Below are 24258 nucleotides of genomic sequence, written 5' to 3'. Positions count from 1 at the left end.
GAAAAATAAAATGCATATGTTCTTCCCTCTACAGTAGTGGGAACAGAATATCCAAGCAAAACACAGGAAAGTGCAAAAGGTGCTCTTTGAGCATGGCACTGGGATAATTCCAGTTCATAGTTATACAGGGAAAACTAAACTGAGTAAACATTTCTGTTAAAATTTACTGCGGTATGTATTATTTGTGATGGAGCTTTTCACCTTTCTCAAAATAACAAAACTTTATTGAAAATTGTAGATTTGAAATTTACTGTTACTTTTGACATTGCACTTTCGTAACAGTGATAATGCTATCAGGGCTGTGTAACTTGGAGGTGTTATGAAAGACTGATAGTGCTTGGCTTTAAAAGTTTTGTGGGAAACGGAGGAGACAATTTTTTTTCCTTTTAAATGTTTGTTGCCGTATGACCTCCTTCTTCTCTTGATAACTTTTCATAACAATGCTGGGAGTTGTGACAGATCAGCTGAGAAAATGCAAGTTTACAACTTTGTTATATTATAACGATGTTATAGTATAAGTCTGGCTTGACTTATACAAGTCGTCATGCATAAGAAGTGGTATGTACAAGAAATATGCTTTAATTGGCTCCCTGAAAGGCATACAGCTGGTTGTATCTGAAATGATACAGTTCCTATTCTTTTCTCTAGAAAAAAAAAATAGTTAGCTTTCCTATAAATTTCTCTTAACACAGTGAAAATCAATGCAGGAGAATTTAAAAAAATTCCTTTTGCAGATTTCTAAAGGTGCAATTAGCCAGTGAAACTCTGTCATGAAATGCCTTTGAAGACCAGCTGGCTACATTCAAAACCAACAACAAACCAACCTCTTCTGCTTGTTTTTCTGATTTTAAGGAAAAATTAGCGTATCCAGAATCAATGTAGCTTGTACTTTAAAGATCAGAAAATTTACAATTTGTTATGATCAGGGAATACCACAAAGGGCACTGTTAATAAATGCCCATATATTTAACAGTATGGCTTCTTCCTCATTTCATCTCATGATCCCATCTTTTTTTTAGGGAAGGAATACTCCAAGTAAAGGTACGTTTTTAACATGCAGATTCTGCCCATACCCTACTTGCAAAATCTCTCCAGTCCTTTTATTTCTTACAGTGCAGTGCTAATTCGTGGGGTGCCTTCTGGATAGACTTAACAGGTGGTCAGAGCCACCTGCAGTTTCACACTGTTACCTCCAGTAGCAGATCTGACCTTTCTTATACTTAGTTCAGCCACAATTTGATGCTGTTTTCATGTATTTGAATGTATTTATTTCATTACGACACAGTCCTTGTTGTGAACGGCATGTCCAGACCCACCGTCAGATTCGCGTTCAGTTACAGTGTCAGACTTTTTAGAAAAAGCTTCAACTTCCTTTTAGTTACCTGGTAAGAGTTAAACTTCCAAAAACGTTCATATTAAGTATTTTTAAATGAGATACAACTGAACATAATACAGTGACCATGTAGTCTGGTACCTAAATAGGCTGTTTTAAAAGCCTAGAGCCCTTCTTTACTCTTTGACTTGCACTGGAGAATTTGTGCTACATGTAAGTGCAATTTTTCATCATGTGTGCGCACAGTTAATTAATCAACGTGTCTTCATACTTTTTCACCAGGAACCTGACAGCTGGGAAATCATAGAGGGTCTGAAAATAGGCCAGACCAATGTCCAGAAGCCAGACAAACATGAAGGTTTCATGCTGAAAAAGAGAAAATGGCCTTTAAAAGGTTGGCACAAGGTAAATGTCTCATAAAACAGTCAAAAGATTATTACCTCATTTTATGAGTTAGAATTTTTTGTCTAGAGGAAATTAGGATGTCAAATAATGACCAGGATTTTGGTGTATGACTTTTTCTTCAAACTACGTAAAGAAATAGTTTGCACACACAGCTTATGGCTTCCAAATTGCAGTGCCTGCTGCCTAATGTTCTATTCAAAATATATGTGGAAGCTGTAAATAATGCAGCAGATGCTTTGTGGTTTAAGAGGTTTAATCAATAGCCCTTTTGTTCTTTCCAATATATTGTAACAAAATGTAGCTGCATACTGTAAATTTGCATTGAATTTACATTAAAGTACACAGCACTTCATGATAGCAGAGGAGAGCTGAGGGGTTTTTGCGTGGACCCAAGGTGTTTGTATGGGAGAGCATTCCCCTTCAGGTGTGCTGACTGGGCAGATTTGGTAAGCTTTGTCCCTGAATTTTGTTTGTCTTCTTGATTGTAATCTTCTGTGTGCGCACGCCGTGGGACTATGCACTTTTGCCGTTAGTTGTCTCAATTTAAAAAAATGAAATAAACCACCCCAAAACTCAACCCCAAATCTCCTGTTTCTGTTTAGTTAATTCAGAGATATTTCTTCATACAGAATTCTACTTTTTGTTAACCCTAAACCTGGTGTTCATAAACTCTTTTGTCTGTATTTAGTACCATAATAATTATGTTTTTTCCCCTTTTTTTAACAAGATGATGTGTGGTATTGACACTCGCCCATCTTTTTGTAGCTGAAGGTACTTGAAGCAGGATAATTTTCTAGGACAGAATGTGTTTTACTGCAAAGGATAATGAAACCATTTGTTTTATACATAGTGTTTTTCCTGGGAAAGCTTTAACTTTGTTTTTTTGCTAAACACTCTGGGACTTACTCAGGTCTGAGTCCGAATGCAGTCCATACTAGTATAAATTACACTTTTTTCCTAATTTCTCTGTTCTTTCTTGATGTTATATATATGTCTGCCACCCTTTTTTGTGCATACCTATTTACCTTAGATTTTTTGGTTTTGTTTTACTTAACTAGAGTTTCTAGTTTCAGCAACCAAGTACATACGCAGTACTTCAATTTAGTCTAGGAGGATTAAAGGATTTCAAACTGACATACCTGAAACACTGAAAGAACAGAAAAGGAGACCTTATTAAAAATAAAAAAATCACAAATGAGCACACCAAACAAAACCCCAACAAACCACCCCACCCTCCAAAAAACCCAAAACAATTAATCAGATGTATAAGAATATATGGAATAACGTACTGCTTCCGCTCCTTTAAAATACATTATATTAATGTGTTGTTTCATGGACAAGTGTCTGTTTTGGTAAGGAACTTTATAGGGCAGCAAGTGGAGTCCAACTTTCACAGTCCTATAAAGGAGATCACTACTAATGATCTGTTTTTCATTCTGACTTTAGAGCAGTTACCTGTGTAAATAATTTTTAATGTGATTAAGAGCTTCACAGTTCAGCATCCCCCTCTACTCTGCCTTACGTTTCACCTAAGAATCTATGCTGAACTTATACTTCAAAACTGTGGATTGATTAATAAGTTTCTCTTTTCTTTTTTTTTAACTACTGCCTGAATATCCTGCTGTAACAATACTGTGTGCTGAGAGCCCAGTGAGGAATTTCAGAGGCAGTAGCACGTGCTGTGTTAGTGTCTGCTAGCAAAGCCACAGCATCCTCTGTCTATTGAATATTGCATGTGATGTTCTGACAGTTCTGAATGTGCTTTAGTAGCATACCAGGTATAAGGCGTACAACTTGGAGACTAGCCTATCATTTTCTGAAGTGCTGTATGCTTTGGAACGAAATATGAGGAAAGATAATCTTGTGTGTGTAACTTAGAGGCAGAGCGATATGAGATGAATATCATGTTCCTGTAAAGTCCCTTAATGACCATACCTAGTTTAAAAAAAAAAAAAGAGAAGCAACCCCCCTCCTGTTGTTTTGACATCTTATTCAAGAAGTAACATCTCCAGGAAAGCACTGTTTTCTTGCCCTGCATGAGATATTGGTACCATCTGTTGTGCAACTGACATAATTTCCAGAACCATCTTCAGGAGATATTTTCTGCCATCTAACTACTGACCCTGCTTATAGTGTCAATTTAACAGGTTCATGTCATGAAAACACTGTCCCTCTCTTCCATGTCAGACAGCTTGCAGAGTCTAAGACAGTATTTTGCTGTGTTCTAGATTTTTAACATAGATTAGTGCTTTATGTTAGACTCTAAAAATATGAATTAGTTTCTATTAATTAGCATGTTTTGGAAGTTAGTGGTGGTAAACGCAAGTTAGCGAATCTCATGTCAAGTCTAGGTTTCCCGCTAGGCTGAATCTTAATGCTGTGTGCCAAAGTCTATGCTAACTTGTCTGCAATGCAACTTGACTGATCTGGTACACACAAGCTAGGGCAACTTTAATTGCAGGAGAAACACCTTGTGAAAAGGGGATTCTGCTCTCTGCTGTAAGAAAGAACCACTGAGCAAAATATAGGTGTAGGAGTCGCACAGATAAGAATTGTCAGGTTAGCCTAGCCCTGGTAACTAAGTCAATGAAGATACAGCAGCTCACACCATATCAATGACTAACACCCAAAACATAAGCCATGTGGGTATGTTGCTGGGAATGCTGTAATATTTACACTTGTACTAATACCTGTATTATCTAGATTAAAGCTAGAAAAGTTATAATCAGCACGAACTATGATCTCATCTTCACCTCACTGTATAGAGGTCTGCCATGAGGCACAAAGTTTTGGATGGTAGACCAGTGTTTCACAGCCTGCATTTTTTTCCCAGCTGAAGATCAACAAGACCACAAGAACATCCATATGTGGGTCTTCCTTTTGAGGTGTAGATCTTGCACTGGGAAAAACTTTTCAGTTTCTGGATAGGGAAGGTAGGTTGTTAATTTGAGATGTGGCCAGTTTATGTGGGAAGAAAAACAGGGAGAAAATGAAGAAACAGACATAACTCTTTCAGCCTACCGTGTCTTATAGAGTCTATTGAATTGACTGGAAAACTGAAAAAATACCCTTCATTATCAAGGTTTTTTAAGTTAAACCTAGAACATAATGTTGAAAAAAGAGAATCTAGTTTTTCTTGCTTAATAGGTAATGGTTGTCAAAAAACAAGCAAGAAAATTATTCAATACTGTATTTATCCTCTCTTTCCAACCCACAAACACTCCTTAATTGCTACAGAGTAATCCTTTTCTTTTGCAGATAAGTTATTGTATACAGTTTAAGTTGCATCTGCTCATTAAGAAAGAATTCTTTTTTTTCTTTCAGAGATTTTTTGTCCTGGATAATGGAATGTTGAAATATTCAAAGTCACCAATTGATGTAAGTAAAGCTGAACATCATTTAAAAATTTGTATTGGAATGGTGCCAATACAAATTTTGGTGATTAAATCTCATACTCACTTTAGGCTTATTTATGACAGCTCACACATGAAAGTTATTGATGGATTCAAAGAGAGATCTATGCATGAAAAGCATGTAAGGTTTTGGTTAAGTTTTGTCCTCAAGAATTCTACCTTTTCTTACTTCTATGAAAATAAAAACTACATTACTTAAAGTAGTTTGTTTATTGAAGGTGCTTGAGAGATTAGCATGACCATGTATTTTTCAGTTTTTATGTCAGTCAGAGTTGATTATTCTGAGATATGTGGATAGGACAGAGAATTGATTACAGTGTACTCAAGACATCTAAAAGGCAGCATTAAATTAGTTAGATCTGATACCAATAACTAACAAGCAGTAGCAGCAGGGAGCTGAGTACTGTCTAATTTTCTCTGCATCTCACTTCCCTGTAGCTGTGTACTGGTGTGAACTAACATACTTTAACTTTGGAGTTGGCTCTGCACCAATCACTTCTTGTGAGATACTTTTCTCTCTCTATAAATATAGTAAGTGGTTAGTCTGACTACAGGTTTTAATTTTTAATATGGCTTTATATTAAAATGTTCATCAAATGGGAAACCATTTCAGCACCAGATATTTTTCTGCTAAATAGAGGAAAGAAGTGCATAATACTACCAATTTCTCACCCTGCTTTTTGATTTTAGATACAGAAAGGCAAAGTCCATGGGAGCATTGATGTTGGTTTATCAGTTATGTCTATAAAAAAGAAGGCTCGTAGAATAGATCTTGACACAGAAGAACACATCTATCATCTGAAGGTAAAAAGCGGTGCAAATACTTACTCTCTTTTCATCCAAAGTGGAAATAAAACTGTAAAGGATGTGCAGAAAAGTAGTATTTTGAATGCTTTCATGATAGTGAATTTATTCCCAGGTGAAGTCCCAGGATTCATTTGATGCATGGGTTTCAAAATTACGCCACCACCGGTTGTACCGTCAGAATGAGATAGTGAGATCTCCAAGAGATGCTAGCTTTCATATATTCCCTTCAGCCTCTACTACAGAGTCTTCACCAGCTGCTAATGTGTCAGATGGAAAGGTATGTAGTGTTCTTTTGTTGAAAACTCATGCCCGCTGGGCTTGCTTATGGGCAGTTTCAGTGGGCTCTGCTTGTAATGCCAATAGAGAGGAGTTTCCACTGTGGGAACCGATGGCCAGCAAAAAGCTGTGTGTGCAGCTGAAAGACTGTCTGATTTAGCCTCACTGCAGCCTTCATTAATGGGCTGCTGTAGAGATCTTGCAAAGAATTCACCAGCCCCACAACAATTTTCTTTGTCATCAGGGATGAATCTGTCTCTTTACTGTTTGATAATGTTCTTTCTCTTAGACAACAGCATTTCTAACTGGTGGTTAGCAAACACAGTTTGCTTGTGAAGTTCTTGATTTGGTTCTCCAACATACTGTTCAGAAAAATCTGCATCTCAGAGAAATATATAGTCAAATCACAGATGTTACCGAAATCACAATGTATATTTTGTTTTCCTATTCTGTGGTATGGTGATTACACTGACTGATCAACATAGTAACAGTAAATTTAAGCATTTCATTGTGCCTTAGGTGCAACAAAATAACTTCCCCTGGCAGTCTCCTATACCTTGCAGTAACAGCCTTCCTGCCACCTGCACTACTGGTCAGAGTAAAGTAGCAGCCTGGTTGCAGGACTCTGAAGAGATGGACAGATGTGCAGAAGGTTAGTCTTTACCTTTTCGTGCCTTGTTCTTTCAGCAAAACTTGTTGATAACAAATAAGAAACAGTCAGTAAAGTGGTTAAGTTGCATCTTTACATGCACATGAAGTAACTCTTCAGGTAATTAGATACTTGTGGTTCCCTCTCTGCATATTTTGGGATGTTGCTTTTAAAATTTATTTTAATAATCTATATTATCTTAACGATATCATTGTTAAATATGATCAACTTCTGAGGTCCAGACTTGTTGCTGACTCCTATAAAAATAACAAGTGCTCAGCATCTCTAAAAATAAAGCTTTTACTTTGATGCCTTACTACTAGAGATTTGTACATTTAACTTTTATAATGCAATAAGATGCCAATGATGGACATCATGGCAAAAAAAATCCGTCCAGACTGAAGCACCTAATGTATTTTTATTTTATATCTGTTAGATCTTGCACATTGTCAGTCAAACCTTGTGGAACTCAGTAAACTTCTTCAAAATTTAGAAATACTGCAGAGAACTCAGTCAGCACCAAATTTCACAGACATGCAGGTAAATATGCTTGAACATAAATCATCACACTGAAACATTTGTCCTTTGTGTTAAAAGAAATATAGAGATGTTGTCTGTTAACTCAGAACGATTTTCTGAAATCATAGTAACTCCTGGATGAAAAGTTTATCTTATATGTTTATCTTAATCATATGTAATAATATTTCATGTGTAAACAAATAAGATGTATTGATTCTTTGAGTTAAATAGGATGAATCAAATGATTAAGTCATTTGCAAAGCAAAACTGAGAACTGTTACAATAGAAATACAGATGTACTTTGAAATTGTATTTAAAGAGTTTTTGTTGTGCTGAGTAAGATATCATTTTAAGTTTTTAAGGAGTAGAGACCCAAAGATCTTCAAAGATGAAGCTGCATGCTCTAGAAAAGAGGGCATAGTACAAAGGCCCCAAGGGTTAGGCTGTTTCCTAGTTCAGGGTGAGTTTTCCTCTTGCCTGCAAGAAAGCAACATCAGATCCTAAATCCTAAATACTTTCTACCTTTTTTACTCAGTCCTCTTGAGTACACAAATCTCCCAGTTGTGTTGGTGCATTGGGAAGTCTAGTTCCAATGAGGTAACGAGACTTACCATTGATTTCAGAAAGAGGTGAACTCTACATTTCTCTGAGTAGCACCAGAATAGAAATCCATGAGGATGTCTGTATCTGGTCCTAAATATTGTGCACTCATGAAGAAGTATACCAGTAGTTTTGCTAAATGAGCTAAATATACTATGTGTTTATAGAAGTGTATGGATAGCTACAGCTGCTCACTGCTGTAGTTGTGGGCCCCGGCAGTGGCATTCTTCTGCTTACTCTCTAATTTGTAGATGTCTGATGCTACAATTCTTTACTAACTTGGTGTACTGTCTGTGTTGCTTGTGTCAACTTAATAGTACTTTGTCGCTTTTAACTATTTGTGTAACATAGGCTAACTGTGTAGATATTTCAAAGAAAGACAAGCGGGTCACGAGACGATGGAGAACAAAAAGTGTCAGCAAAGATGCAAAAATTCAACTTCAGGTACTGAATGCACAATATTTTACTTTTCACTGTACTTTTAGATGAACTTTTAAGCATGAAATGATATATTAGCTGAAAGTAGGAAGTCAATGTACTATCTCTTATGTTCCTGATGAAATGATATAAATCTCAGTTTATTGTTTTAAAACCTAGAGAAGACAGTGAGAAAAGTATTGATTTTACTTTCATGCATATGAAAACATTGCCATCTAGGGAAAGGAGCGAGATCTGAATACTAGTCAATTAAGGTGCAAGAAAGGCAGTATGCATGCAGCACACAGGGATTCTGGTATTCTGTCTCAAGACTTGCCAACGAGGGCAGTTGAACTGGTGACACCAGGCTAAAAGCAGAAAACATGAATGAAATACTAAATACACCAGTTGTCTTTGTCAAGACCTATACTAGGAATGTAACCAATGAGAAGTATTCTCACAAGCCTTCTCTTCTGTAAAGGTTGGTACGGGAACAAACTGCTTAAACAAAAGAATAAATTATGTGAAGAAAGAATTTACCCCATCCTGCCTTAGAGCTGAAAAGTAAAAGCAGAAAAATAAGCATAATATGCTTATATTACTGCTACATCCAGGGTGTCTTACTCTGTTTTGTCAGAAGTAGCTGGGTGTTTTGAGGCCTAATCCAAAACCTAATCTTTTTTATAATTGAGAACTGATGATGGAGACTATATGTAACTGTCTTCAGGAGTTAACAATCACCACTGTGCTGTCTGCTACAGGATAAATAAATGTCAGCAACTTTTGATCCATTTAAATTCCTTGAAATCCATGCAAACTTTGAAAGCCGTTAAGATGTCCCCTAGAGGCACAATAAGGAGTTTTCTGGGACTCATTTAAGATTAATAGTCTTAAGGAAAGAAGAAATTGTGGTTGCATCAGCTTTCTCATTGCAGCTGATGTAGATGATTTTTCTTTCTACCTGTTATACTAGCGAAATGACAATAGACTGAACAATGAAGCATCTGTTAGGATTAAAAAGGTTTATTAACAAAGGAATTTTGGTGATTGATGTCATGTCCTATAACCTGCATTTGAAGGGTCACTGTGTTTCCCTACTGCTGAATAACATAGGCAAATAAAAACATCAGAAAAATGGCTGGAAGTACTTGGTGCCTATAAAGAGACAAAGGCAATACTGCATGTTCTTCTTTCATGCCATGGTGGTCTCGGAGAAATTCCTCTCCATGAAAATTATGAAAAAATGATGAAAACAGTAAATGTATGATCATCTAGGGTGCATCATGAGGAATTACGAGCTGTTTCTGTGTTGCCTGCACTTTGCCAAAGTGACACCGGTCTAGGCTTCCATCATTTTGGCACCTGACTCAAACTGCTGTTTGTGGCTTGGCAGGAGTTGTGCTTCAGCTCCTGAAATTCTCAAATATGGTTAGTTTGCAGGTTCCCCTGAGAGTTTGTGTGCATAGCGCTGCTTACATGGGTCTGTCACTTCTGGGTCAATAATGAACTCTGCCTAACCTGGGTCAGCATTCTCTTGGCAAGCTGGAAGTGTAAAGTTTATTTTGTTAGAGCAAAGTATTCAGTTATTGATGGGTGATTTATAAAAATTAATTTGCAGTGAAACAGAAACAATAAAATTATTCTAAATTATATGGAAGACAAAGACTCCTTTTTGGCTGCTCCATTATCTTGCGTAGTTAAATGATCTCAACACACTGTTTATTCTTCCAAGGGCTGTCTTGTTCCATGAGTAGTCTAAAGCTGTGACCTGTGAAAGATGGCCTCCGTCTGACTTATTGTGTTATTCCTAATTTGCTCATGTCGTCGTTCCACTAAAATGTGGATTTCCTCTGATGCCTAGGTGCTTTTTAAACTTACAGTCCCATTTTGGTCTTCTGTTAGCCATTCCTACTAGCTTCATTGGCATTCCTTATAGGTAATTTTTTCAAGACTAGTCTAACTCTTTATAAACTCTTTCTCAGGGCATGCCCTGTTGAGAATCACTTTGTCTAATTTGTGATCATACCTTCATTGTGCCTACACATGATTTGCTATTAAGTGGTTGACACTTGATACTAAGAAGACTTCTTTTATCCTTTTTATTTCGCCATAGCTCCATACATCTCATTAGTTTTAGGGTAAATGCTAATACTAACATACTAACTTTAAGCTAGTTGCACTATTAATTCCATTTGAAGTACTTGCACCTATTTATTTTAGAATGAGCAGTTGTTAACTACCATCAAAATACCCTCTGATAGTATCACATTGAAAGACGTCCTTCTGGAGAGCATAAAAATTAGGGAGCTCTATATATAGGTGTCTTGTTTGTGAGTAATGGGGAATGAAGGTGTAATTTTTGCTAGTTCAGCATCCACTACATAAGATGCAAGGAGAGAATTCTCCCATTCAGATTTTGTATTGCACTTGTTACCAGTTTTTTGTTAATAAGATAGCTTTTGTTGTATTCCTGTTAACACATTCTGCAGTATGAATGCTAGGTGTATAATGTGTTTAAAACACACTTATTTTTGGTAAGAAAAGCTGCTTGCTTTATTTCTTAGAAATATATTTTTACCAATTAGGTATACCAGTTCTGTATGCAGTTAACTTTGCTCACACAGCTAATCCCAATGACTATAGTGAGGTTACTCCCTGAAGCAAAACTGAATGTATTTTGCAGGTTTGGTGGTTTAGTATTGCTAAATAGTTTAGAATTAACAGCTTCATTTACAGGCCTTTACTCAAGAGTAGTACACAGACTACTTCTCTGAAGAAAGATTGCTTTTATGAAGGAGGTTTATTTTGTTTTTAAAAAGCCTTTTTAAAGTCTTATGAAAATGGCCTGCAACAACAGGTTAGTTGACCTGTATTCATTCATTTTACAAATGATGCTTTTGTACAAAAACTTGAGTTGTGGGTTGTTTGGTGGTTTTTGTTTTTTTTTAATTCCTTTTGGGTAAAAGACCAATTTGTCATTCTCATGACAATCTAAAGATCTTCAAAAGAAGAAAAAAAAAATTACCCAAAAGAAGAAAAAAAAAATTACCAAAAAGAAGAAAAAAAAAATTACCAAAAAGAAGAAAAAAAAAAATTACCAAAAAGAAATAAAATGAACTAATGTTGATTTGATTCCACTCAAAAGCTCAGAGTTCTGAAGTTCCAAGACTGTTTTTTTTCTTTTTCCCTCCCCCTCCCCGCAGGGAGTAATTTAAGAGAACTATGTAGTATTGAGCAACATGAAAAGTCATCTTGCTCTGCTGAGGCTTTATCTCAGAAATGAAACCTTATTACCTTTCCCTTAAATAAGTATTTCTTTATATCATAACTCAGATTATGACTGAGTGTGTGGTTCTGCAGAGCTCATTGTTCCCATTTTAATAATGTATACCTGCATTCATAATCTTGCAGATATATATATACACACATATATATGCTGTCTCTCTCTTTGTACATATGTATATTTATATATGTACCTATTAGTTAAACAAGAATATTCTTCCAAACTTTTATTCACAGGACAGACATGCTTCTGTAGAGCACAAAGAGCTTTACATTACGCATATGATGTGTTCTCTGCTTTAACAAAGTTTGTACTCTGTATTTTAGAGGTTATGTACATGGTTTTTAACGTGAGAATTTTATAAAATATTACAAAGCAAAGCTTCTCTTACTGTGATCATTAGACAATCCTCTCATTGTCAGTAGCACTGTGACTAGTATCAGCCAGAGGCTGAAGTGTAGGGCCATTCTCAGATGCAGCAACCCTGAATGTTACAGGATCAAGACACTTCAACTAATAATTGAACTACAATATCCTGTTCTTCAGCATGGTGTCTATGTATCCGATTTATACCATTGTTATTTATGTGGTGCCCAGGTTGCTTTCAGAAAATGTTCCTCTGCATTAGACAATTACTTGCTTGACTTTAATGTACCATGATGAATTTTCTTGAAAGTAAAATAAAAGTGAAATTAAGCAAGATGAGGCCACAAGTTAGGCATGCAGAAAAGGAAGTAGTTGTTGGAATACTTAGTTTTCATTTGCGCTGCTTTATCTGAGTTTTTGCGTTGCTTTGGAAGCCACACTTTCACTAATGTACGGGAGAAGTAGTTGGAACTCAAAAAAGTGGTATGTGGAGAAAACGAACAAATAGGCTCAAGGATGGACATGGAAATGCTAGGGCTGTGCACAGGAATGTTTATATAAGCAAGCTCACTATAACATACACACTGAAAAGTTTTAGCATTGAGATGCATGCATCTTCAATGACCACAGTTTGTGCACTTCCACTAATGCAAAGTGATCTCTTTCAGAATTCATCTTCTAGATGGTCAAGTGACCCTCAGAAGGAGTTTGGGTTTTGTGTCTTCTGTTGTGCCATAGCATCCTTTTTGTGTGTGGTGGTTTTTGTTTGTGGGTTTTTTTTTATTTTTTATTATTCCATAATTGCCTTATGACTCTGAATGGCAATGCTAACAGTTTTTTGGTTTTTTTTTTGGTAGTCTCAGTGAGTGCACAGCAGTTCAAGTCACCTGGAGATAATTTTAGTGAAGTATCTAGTTTTTTTATGTCTCTGGCATACACTACTGAAAACATGTGATATGTCCTCAGAATGTATAGGCCATAAGAGTTAACAAAATTGAAATCCACTTAAAGACTCTCCCTCTCCCTTTTCTGATCACCTTTCATCTTCCTGTGTCCCATCACCCCTTCCCTTCTCTTTTTCTACTCGCTTCTCTTCTTGCGTTCACTGTCAGGAAGGGCCAGCACCGAAGGGCCAGTTCAGCACAACACGACGCCGGCAGAGACTAGCAGCTGCAGTGGCTACAACAGTGAGTGGATTTAAAAATCAAGGGATAGCTCTAAAGATGGGAAGCTGTGTAACTTGAATGTGTAATAAGCTTGTGGAAATGTTTCTTGCACTTTTTGGAGGTGTCCATGCTACCTAATTTCAGCTGAGTTTTAGAAGTGGCCAGGCCTAAGACAATTCCATAAATGTGGGTCTGAGTTTTTTTAAATGGTACATGTCCCGCCTCCTTTATGCAAGTGCAAGTGACAGTTTGACTCAGACCCTGCCCTGTTTGAACCTGTCTTTGACATAGTCTGCTATATATTATACAAAATGGAAAGAAATGGTCTAATTCTGTTAAAAGATTCTCCTGACAGTATATAGTAAGACAGCAGAACCAAGGAGATTCATTACAAACAACCACGAAATTCTAAAATGTCATTATTTTTTTCTTTTTAAAGTAGTATAAGGTTAGCCTTTTCATTTGAGACACTTTCTGTTTACATTCATAATCCCAAAAAGTCATATTACTACCTCTAGTGTCTGTATTTAGTTTTGCTAATTCTCTAAGTCTTTGATGCAAAATCTGGAGCTATAAAATCAACACAGGGGCTGGGAATTGGGAGGGAGAAGTGCTGTTTGTGAAATCAAATTAGCATCAAAAGGATATCTTCAGCTGCTGCTTTATCAGAAAAGCACTTACTGGGAATGCACAATATAGACATTAGTATTAATCCATGAACTGATTAGTACAACAGCTAGATAGGGAAGACTCTGTGCAGCCAAAGATTAAAATGAGCTTTAAATGCATACCCGTTACCTAGCCTAAGCTGTCAATGTCTTCACCAGGCTAAAGTATTCCAGGTTTTGCTGCTCCAGCCCATAGCTAAAATACCCTAGATAGACATAGCTTCTGCTTAAGCCCGAGTACCTTGAGCTCCTGCTACATAAACCATGAAACTCAGTTAGTTAGGCCCTCTTAAAAAGCGTGAGAGAAATCAGTGTTTCTCCAGTTCCTAAATTAACTCATCTAAATTTAATCCCCCATAATCAGTTGATGCTGAATGCTGTGCTCAATAATTGATTGATATTCCGACCTCATCGGTCTGCCTGCCTAGCAGAGAAATGAACCCTCCTCTCAGTTTACATGCTGAGCAGTGTCTGTGGGAGGCTCTAACCAGTAAGTTCTGCAGTAGTTAAACAGCATTTGGCAAGACCCGTACCAAGCAGTGCGTAAGTGGAGCAAATACAGCTAGACTTAACGTTGCAAGGCAGCAGGAGTCCAGGGAATTGCTGAGTTGTTACCTGCAGCTGAAGTGAGGACCTGTTGAGGGAGATCTTGGAGGAGCTGGAAAAAGCACAGGAGGGAGGAAGACTAGAGGCACCAAAATGACTCTGAAACTGTTGCAGTGGTCGTGGCAATGGCGGGTTCTTCCTGGCTGGTGTAGCAAAGTGCTTCTCTCTCCCAGGCAGCAAAGCTGTGTGTATAGACTGAGGGATACAGAATTACATCAGTTAAATGAGTGGCAGAAACTGGAGGTTTACCTTACAACCCACCTACCAGGAACAGACTGTTCCTGGTTGGAACATGAAATTCTGAAGAAGGTTATGGATGAGTGGGTATTATGCCCCTGGTGTAAATCAGAAAGTCAGAACAAGGTATTTCTGAGGTCATGTCTAGAAGAATGTGTGTATGGGGGAAACCAGAGTGATGCATCAAGAAGCTAAATATTTTTTTTCAAAAACCTCCAAAACAATAACAAAAAACCCCCAAACAAAACCCCAAAAAAGAATGGGTAATAAAGGCAGAATCAAGTCACCATAGATATAGAGAGAAAGCACGGCAGTGAAAGGAAAAAAGAGGAAGAGAAGTACATCGATAGTGTTTCTTGGACTGTTGCCTATTCAAGAGAATGAGTTTGTTCAATGTGGATTTTTTTCATTTGTTGTGGAAAGTAGCTTGAAAACTTTTCTAAAGCATACATATGAGGAGAGTTCATATCAGTCAACAGTTCAGTATTTTTCGTTCTTGTATTTAGAGCAGTTGGCAAAGCAGCTACTTGTCTCTGTCACGTGACTGTATTTCTTGCAAGCCGTGTGACGGTGTTTGTAGTACATGTAAATGCTGTTTCTAGGATATGCTTATAAAAGTTATTTTTCCAATAAACCTCACTGCAGAAACATTGCTTTTCAGCCTGGCCAGCTGAGGTATGAGGCAGAAATGATGGATCTAAAGCAGGTCTCTTCAGCTAGGTTCATCACAGTGACTAAAGAGCCCCCCCCAATGTATGGGCAGCCTGCCTGCAGCTCTGCCAGTCTATGTGGGACTGGGGCAAGCTGTCCCATCACCGCAGGCATGTGGGGCTGTGGGCAGTCTTCCTCAGTCCCTGCATTGTAGCTGAGATCAGCTTCTTTCCCACCTTCTGGATGTGCTTGAGGGTTGGGTACATGCTCCCCACACACAGCTATCGTGTAACCACCTACTCTGCCCTCCTTGAGCCACATGGAACAATTGAACCTTTGTGGTGCTCCCAGTCAGAAAGTTCTGGGAACATGCTTTCTGATTTAAGAAGTGAAAAGGTTTTGGAAAGGAAACGTGAAATTAACCTACATTTAGTCACATTAGTTAATTAACCTAATTTTGTTCGTCTGTTGAGAGAGGCAGTCTTGTACTTGTGAAGAAGACAATAGAGTAAATATTCAGTACTAATGGAAGGAATTTATTCTACATTTCCTGTTAATGAACTTTTCTTGATATGAGACTAAAATGAGGTCCAATAAAAAATACCTACTTTGTTGATACAGCTGGAACTCAAAATACATGAGAGAAGAGAATAAAGTTTATACTGGGTAGGTACCAAACAGCTATTATTTTATATGCTATATGTATCCGGAAGTTGAGGAAGAGCAGGATGGAAAATGGTATTTTGCAGAATATGCTCATGAGTGGAATGAGATGTAATGAATGGATTCGACAGGATTTTGAGGGTTTCACTGGGGAATCAGAAACCTAAAATGTATATTGGTGACAACTTTTACAGGAAGGGATTGACAAAACCATTCCCTGATCTAATCAAATAATAAGGTACCAATTTAAAATACTGATGGTAATATAGAACTTATCTGTTGATAAAAAATTCTTAGTAATATGACTTTTTATGTTATCTGCTGCTCTTTATCATGCCTTGGAAGACATATTTTATATTTTGGCCCCCTTTTTCATATCTGAATAACTACATTGGGCTGCAGTGTGGAAATTATTGATTTATACATTAGATCAATATAATGAAATAAATTAGATAAAATGTGTTCACTGTATTTAACAGTGCTTTATATTTATGTAACAAAATGTAGTTCTGCATGGCTTTCCTTTGCATTTAAATTTGAAAATTTGCCTCCTGGCCTGATTTTTATACAAATGTGGGTAAATGGTAAAATTAAAATAAAATACAACATATACTCTCACACACACACATATCACATATATAACAGTGGTAACCATACACGGCATATGTAGCATATAGATAACTGTTCAGTACACATGATACATGTGTATATAGCTTATAAAAATTTGCATGTATATCTTTATTACTGTACCTGAAAAGTATAGAAGGAGAAAGAGAAGTGGAAATGATAACAAACTAAGTTCTTTGCCCTATCTTACTAAACCGTATCTCTTTGCATTTATTTATGGTTCATGTACTTTAAATGAAAATCAGGTGGAGTTTTGTTGGTGTTTTTTGTTTTGGTTGTTGTTTCTTTATTTAGTTAGAAAGAATATAGAAAGACTATATGCTTTTTCCCTCTTCATAGTTGCCAGTATACTGAGTTTCAACTCAAGATTTACCAGTAGTTTTGAAAAACTTCAATGATATATTTGATAATATCATATCCTATTTCTAGATCTGTGGAGGAAGTTGCATACTTCAAGTGTTGGTATTGTAACAACAGAGTCATACTACATGTACTCCTAAATGTCAAAATATAAAGCAGCATGTGTCATGGTTCAATTTTCCAGTCATCTTTTAAGCATTAGGAAATGGTCCATGTTTGTAAATGTTAGAATTGAAATGCTCCATCTTTAGCTGTGTATGTAGGCCTTCTTTTATTTCAGTGAAAAATTTCAAGAGAATTCTGCATCAGCTGTGCTGAGATTTAGGAGAGTAAAAAGTTATATATTCAGTCTTACCATGTTCTTCACATTGTGAACCAAGTCTTTTGTTTTCAGAAGAAATTTGTATTTTACTTCAACAGAGTCAAAAGGTTTGTTGCACTTTATACAATATTTCTTCACTCTTTTTTGCTGTAGGTCCCTTTCAGTGCTACAATGTCACCCGTTCGACTGCATTCATCCAATCCCAACCTTTGTGCAGACATCGAGTTTCAGACTCCCCCCAGCCATGTAACGGACCCTCTGGAGTGCTCTACTGAGTACATGAAGCTTCAAGAAGAATTCTGCCTAATGGCACAAAAAGGTAACTGGAAGTGTCAAGCCTTTCCTCTATTGTGCTTCTCTTGTGTTTCTTTGTTGCCTTCACTTAGTTATGACCAGGGCATTGATCTGCTTTAGACGATATTGTATAAGAATTTTTAGCTGGTCGAGTGGCTTACTTAAAGATGACATGTTCCATGGATGCCATGAGTATAGAGACAGGTAAACTCTGACTGATAAGAGATGTTTTTAGAAGTCTTTCTGCATCTTGTAAATATGTGACTGAATTTGCAGACGTTTTGTTTCTCAATAAAATGCTTTATTTCTCCCCAAAGATGAATAAGAATGTCAGTGCTAGATATGATGTTGTGCAATTCATTTTTGTGTGGTGTTTTCTATGTCAGTGGAAACAGCAGAAGAAGAACTTATTGCTGGAATGTACTTTAGAAATGCCATTTTATTGCCAATAAATGAATGGTTCTACCGACTGAAAAATACTGGTTTTAAAAGTGTTAGTTATCAGTCTGCCATCTGTTATATAACAAACATAGGAAAAACGTGAGACTGGTATCTTAAAAAATGTCAAAAACCTGTTTAAAGACCAAGTAATCTTCTTTATTAGTGAAATATAAAGTCTTAACAGAACTGATTTTTTTATTAGTCTAAAAAGAAAAATAAAAAACAGAAGGAAAAGAACATCCATTGAACACAGGTTTTCCAAACGTGCTTTTCCATACGTTCAGCACCAAGAATATGCTCAGATGACATATGTGTGAACACACAGTATGCACATTACAACTCCAAGTGTTTGTGTAAGTGTTGGTACTTAATTTGGCATGGATTACTTGAAGTTCAGATCCTTGTTTCAAGTTTCTGTAATCATGCATGGAAATCTCACCCTGTCTTTATTGCTGAAATACTGTAATAGATGTCAATGTGCAGTTCTGTAGCTGAGAAAACACTTGTTTTCTTTTTTTTCTTTTTGCTTAGTGCATTCTCTTTTGAAGTCTGCCTTTAACAGCATAGCTATAGAGAAGGAGAAGCTTAAGCAGATTGTTTCAGAGCAGGATCTTACAGGCCACAATGCTCAAATAGCACACCTCAGACAGTCCCTCTCTCAGGTATGTTCTTGATTTGATTTCAAGCACATCTAGCTTGCCAGATGCACTATTTCTTTTGTATTTTGGCCATTTCCTGAGATAGAGGGAGCAAGGAAAAGGACAAGTTCTTGACCAGAGCTATGACATGTATTCTGTTATGACATAGCTCTAACCTCAGTGCATGTGGAGGTGAAGGATATTATTTGTTTGTGTAAGCATGTATCTGTTATGATTTTTCAAAGTAAAGAAAAAGGATGGAATGTTTTTTGTACAAATGCTCTGTATTTTTCCTGGAGCTGTTTCCAGCACAGCCAAGGAAATATTCTTTTTTTTCTTGTATTCGTTATTATGTTTTAAATTTTGACTGTATATTTTTGGATTTGTTTTATATGTCCATGTCTCTAACTGCAAAAGGAATCCTGGGTTACAGGATAATAATGGGCAAATTGGATTTTCAGATACACATCTGTTACTGCCCAGCATCTCTCTCACTTAAGCCAAAGGAAAAATTTTCATTGGCTTTAGTGAGGAAGAAGAGGTAAAGCAACAGTAAGTCCTCAGGTTGCAAAATAACTTAAATTTTTTAATTCATTGTCAAGAAAACAAAAGCTTTTAATCTGAAGAACAGATTGGTGTGGAGTACTGTATCTGCAAGAAATGTGAGCAGAGGTTGAAAAGCAAACAGAACTTCACCCAAATGTGTATATAATTTCATACAATTTTACTGTTATTGGGTTGGAGGTTTTTGCTATGAGGTTAAAATCGATGCAGAACATTTCTATAGATACACATGCATATCATGTTATGCAGATTGATTACTGTGTGTTGAAATATAGAAAGGTTAAGGACAAGAGATGAGGGTAACCATTTGTGGTTATTGGTACAAATTTAACTAAGACCTGTGGAGACTTATTAGCAACTTGTATGAAATAGGTGACCATGTTTTCTTCTTGTTCCTGGCCTCCAGTGTCCGTCTAAGTCACTGTCACACATTAGTTCACAGTCTCAATGGGGAATAAGTGGAAATTTGACCTAGTCAAGTGGCTGGGTTTGACCAGTCTCATGACCAGATTTGAGCAATTTAAGAAGCTACTGCCGGCTGCTGTTAGTCATCACCTTCCCTTTCTGGTAGATGGCAACTGTGAACATGCTCAGACCATTTCAGAACAAAACAAAATGGAGTCATTTAAACTGTTTAGTGACAGTTTAAGCTAACCTATTTTACTTTGGTCCTACTTTGTTTCAATATATTCATGCAATTTATTCCTGAGTCTACAGTAGGGGGAGGCAAAAGAAGATTCTTACTCCATTATAATGGTCATTTTCTACTAAAACAGTATGTCTGTCTGTTCTTTTCTATAATCCTCAGTGCTGGGGATATATTAGGGTTAAGTCAGTCCATATTCTAGGTATGTAACATATTACACTTTTTCTGGATCTCAGAATCTTGCACATGAGTCTTTCTAAATAACAGACAATATGTATATATGTACTCAAATTTATCATCTAGGCTGGGCTTTTAAAAAGGAGAAAAAGCAGCAGATACCAGACATCAGTTGAATTCTATTGGTATTTGTGACACTCTAATGGATCAGTAGTTTGAAATGAGTACACACATGCAAATATATCAAATTAATCTGGATAGGCTAACAGCCAATGATACTAGCAATTATGTTGTTTTTTTCTGGAAAGAAAGTAATTTCCTTTTGCAGGGTCTAAGTGCTTATAACCTTGGTTCAGAAAGGGCTGTATAGTTGTAAACCAAGAATTGTCTCTTTGGGCATTTTGCGGGTAGTTCCCGTTGTTCTGCAGTTTCATTCTTTCTTCCTGCATTCACTCCCCATGTCCATAATGTACATAACTCACCAGTATACGTGCCAAAGAGCTATGTGAAGAATTAAGGTAGAAAGTCACTGTTACATTGTGGGAGAATATCTGTCACCCCTGCCTCCCGAAAATCACTGAAGGCAAACCAGCCAAAAGATTAAATCATGTCAAGGAAGAGCTCAAAATAGGTATCTTTCTAAAAATGGAAGCAAGGAGGTTTTGTGATTTCTTAGGAAATTGCTGGGAAGAAGCAACTTTTTTGCTGTTGGTTTGGTTTTGGTTTTCTTTTGGTTTTTGTTTGTTTGGTTTTTTTGCTTTTTTCTGTTTAACACTTACTTTTTAATTTTAAATGAAATGTGCAATTTTTATTTTAAGGCTCTCAACCAGAATGCTGAACTAAGGAGTCGCTTGAACAGAATACATTCAGAATCTGTTATTTGTGATCAGGTTGTCAGTGTAAATATTATCCCTAGTCCTGATGAGGTAAGACTTTAGCCTTTAATGGGTTTAGAGTACTATCAAACCTTGCTAATTCTCACTAATAGCTGAAACACACCTGGCAAATGATAGAATTTTTCAGATTGGCAAGTGTTCATTTATAGAAAAAGTCAGATTACATTTTCCCTATTTACTTCTGTCTTTTATTTTGCATGTGTCAGATCTCATGAAAGAACTTGGTTTGGTGTCTGCAAAGAAACAGGGAAGGACTCCAGTTTTGGAATATTAATTGTTTACAGTGGGAATTAGTGAGGTTTTACTGTATTTGAATGTGACACAAAGTAGCTAACCAATTCTGTATCTTAGTTTCTTGCCAAATGAACAGAACAGTTTAGTATTTAATGGCCTGATGCTGCAAGTGCTTAAAGGGCGTGATGTTTAATATCTTGAGTGGCACTGCTGAAATCAAAAAGTTGTCTATGAACCAAGCACTATACTAATATCATGTTTGCAACATCTGGTCTTTCTTGTTTTGCTTTTAACAGTCAACAGATTACTGAACATTCGTAATAATAACAAGTCAGCTTCCCTCATGAGAAGGACAAATCTGAATTTGTGAGCTGTAATATGTTACAATTAACGTGGTCACTTTGACAACCAATCTGCTTGCATTTTACCAAAATATTTTTCATTTGTCATTTCCACTAATTTTTTTCTATGCATATGCCATTTCAATTAACATATTGTTGTCTCCTAATTATTTCTTCCAACAAAAAGGAAGGTGAAAATATATTTCCAATTACTTTTGTTTATTTGCTTTTTGAAAACATCTAAACAATTTTTCAAAGAGTCCAGCATGTTGGAGACTAGCAAGAGAAGATAGAGATGAAGCAGTGCCACCGCATAGCAATCTGCAGTGAAATTCAGAGCAATGACCATCTCTTCTATTTTGTATTTTTTGTTGGTTAGAGGTTTCTTTTTCGTATGTACATCATTATCTTGGTACAAGTTTGACTGAATGAAGGAGTTTTTCAAAGAGGTTCCCAGATCTCTCATTCACTTCTTCTCTTGATTGCTTTATGTATATAACCTTGCAGTGTGTTGATAATGCCTGTATGAGCATCTTTTTCAGGGAGGGGCATGAGTATTTTTCCAAGTCCTTCTAGCCTGTACAAAAACTTAAAATTTTAATCACTTCCCGTAAAGATAACAGTGAATTGTAATTCATCAAACATCATAAACCATTTACAAGCTTATAAGTCTCAGTGAAAAAGGAATGAGTTTTGACCTCTTGGCTTGTTTATGATTTTTTTTCTTTGTTAGTGTTTTTTGAGGCAACTATATAGAATAATTCTACAGGATTAAGATGTCAACAAAACCATTTGCAGGACTTCTGTAGTAAGATTAACAGGGATGTAGTTGCAATCTGAAGAGTTGACTGTGTTTAGAAGTGCTTCAGTAGTTTCATCTGTATTATCTCCTGGAAGCAAAATGCTGTATAAATTAAGGGATTAAGTCAGAAGCGTGTTTCCCTCCACAGCAGCAGTTCCTTTGGTGAAATGGTACAGGGAGAGAATCTTAACTTTCCCCCCGCTCTTCTTAAAGTGGTAACCTGTAGGGTAACACATTGAAACCTGGTGTTGTCCCATCAATAGAAGGAAGAGGAAAATATGTTCCACTATTTAAATTAGCTTGCCCCCCTACTGATATAAAAAAATTTTGAACCCTTGCCTTTGCTGTTAAATTCTCTATAATAAACCATAGAGAGTTCATTCCCTTTAGTAGTATTGAGTCAGTGTTAATGGCATCATTCAAATGAGATTGGGAGTACAAACATGGAATAAAAGCACATAAATATATATTATAGCCATCCTCCTGGATATTCAAACATTTCAAAGAAGTATTACTAAACTGGTTCACAAGCACATTTATTTTGAAAGTATAACCTATAACTCCCTGACTCTATAAAGCTTTATATCTGAGTTTTGGTTGTATCAAAGCTAGCTCCCAGTGATGTAATTTGTTATGACCAGGTGTCTTTTCATCTGAATTTCATGGTTGAACTTGTCTGTCACAATCCAGCTGTTGTCCACAAAATCATTCCTCTGGAGACAGAACTAGATCTGTGATTATTCATGCTGCTAAAACTTAACAGTTGATACTGAGCAGCCCTCAAATGAAGATGTGTATCTCTCTGCTCTAAATGAACTTTATTGTGTAATTGTCAAAGTCTCATTTGTTAGGTACACAGAAAGCTCAACTAAAATGCTGCCTTTACTATCTGTGCTTATATTTGGCATAGAAAGATTATTCAGGTTATTTACCACTTCTATGCATATTTCTTTTATATTACAAATAATACTTTTATTTTTCTGTGCTTTATTTACAGACGGGTGAACAAATTCATGTCAGTTTGCCACTGTCTCAGCAAGTTTCTAATGAGAGCAGGCTCTCTATGTCTGAATCCGTTTCAGAGTTTTTTGATGCACAAGAAGTTCTTCTATCTGCCAGCTCATCAGAAAATGAGGTAGGCTATGACAACATGCTGCAACTTTGCTATAGGACAGATTTAGGTATTGCTACCACTAGTGAATGATTTATTTATTTATTTATTTATTTAAAAAATAATGCTACTTAGAATAAAAAGATATCAGAATGTGTAAGGTGAATGAATAATTGAACCTGAGACTCCCTTGTGATGGGGTACAGAAGTTCCCTGAAGTGTAAAACTGAATTGCAAGTTGTTTGTGTCAGTAGCTTATGTTCAGTACATGTCCTTGCTAGACTATGGCAGTTTCAGATAAGGATGACATAGATGGGAGCAATTATGTCGTACTATGCAGTCAACTAATTTAGATTTTAAAATATTTTTGAAAAAAAAAAAGTCTTCCAGTATACATATAAAGTTATTCTCTGTAATCAGAGAAGTAGACAAAAGCCTGAAAAATTGACTCACTCAAGCTTAAAGTTGAAGCAGTCGGATACAGTTCAGGCTCTTGAATCATGTTGCTGTCCACAACTTTCCTGTACTATCCTGAATAAATTCTTCAATTTAAAAAATACCTTTTTATAAAGCCACAGTAGTGCTGTGGTCTACCACAACTCTTCCATAAAAGGAAATAAGAGTGTGCCACCATGTTTTCTCTTTGACAAGGATTGCTCATTTGCCATGAGTTCGCACATCCACAGCTAGACTTGTTAATCTCGTGAATGGAATGGTTCCTTATCTTATTGCTTTTGGCAGGTTTA

At 36.5% G+C, this 24258-nt stretch overlaps 1 protein-coding gene across 4 annotated transcripts in view; it reads left to right on the top strand.

The window, feature by feature from the left end:
* OSBPL6 (oxysterol binding protein-like 6) overlaps nucleotides 1-24258 on the top strand; it is a 49610-nt gene that overhangs the window by 15452 nt on the left and 9900 nt on the right. Inside the window, exons 3-14 of one of the 4 annotated variants that reach the window (XM_009710638.1) lie at nucleotides 1616-1738; nucleotides 5063-5116; nucleotides 5842-5955; nucleotides 6071-6235; nucleotides 6754-6886; nucleotides 7320-7423; nucleotides 8354-8446; nucleotides 13181-13255; nucleotides 17522-17687; nucleotides 18635-18765; nucleotides 20947-21054; nucleotides 23399-23536. In XM_009710638.1, the coding sequence (XP_009708940.1) occupies nucleotides 1616-1738; nucleotides 5063-5116; nucleotides 5842-5955; nucleotides 6071-6235; nucleotides 6754-6886; nucleotides 7320-7423; nucleotides 8354-8446; nucleotides 13181-13255; nucleotides 17522-17687; nucleotides 18635-18765; nucleotides 20947-21054; nucleotides 23399-23536 (1404 nt within the window). The remainder of the gene's footprint in view (nucleotides 1-1615; nucleotides 1739-5062; nucleotides 5117-5841; nucleotides 5956-6070; nucleotides 6236-6753; nucleotides 6887-7319; nucleotides 7424-8353; nucleotides 8447-13180; nucleotides 13256-17521; nucleotides 17688-18634; nucleotides 18766-20946; nucleotides 21055-23398; nucleotides 23537-24258) is intronic. The other 3 variants (XM_009710639.1, XM_009710640.1, XM_009710641.1) reach the window with 3 other exon arrangements.

The sequence above is a fragment of the Cariama cristata genome, unplaced genomic scaffold (genome assembly GCF_000690535.1).
Source record: "Cariama cristata isolate BGI_N322 unplaced genomic scaffold, ASM69053v1 scaffold3772, whole genome shotgun sequence".
In the NCBI taxonomy this organism is placed as follows: Eukaryota; Metazoa; Chordata; class Aves; order Cariamiformes; family Cariamidae; genus Cariama; species Cariama cristata.
The sequence above is the reverse complement of the archived record's forward strand: the minus strand, read 5'-3'. Positions and strand labels throughout refer to the sequence as shown.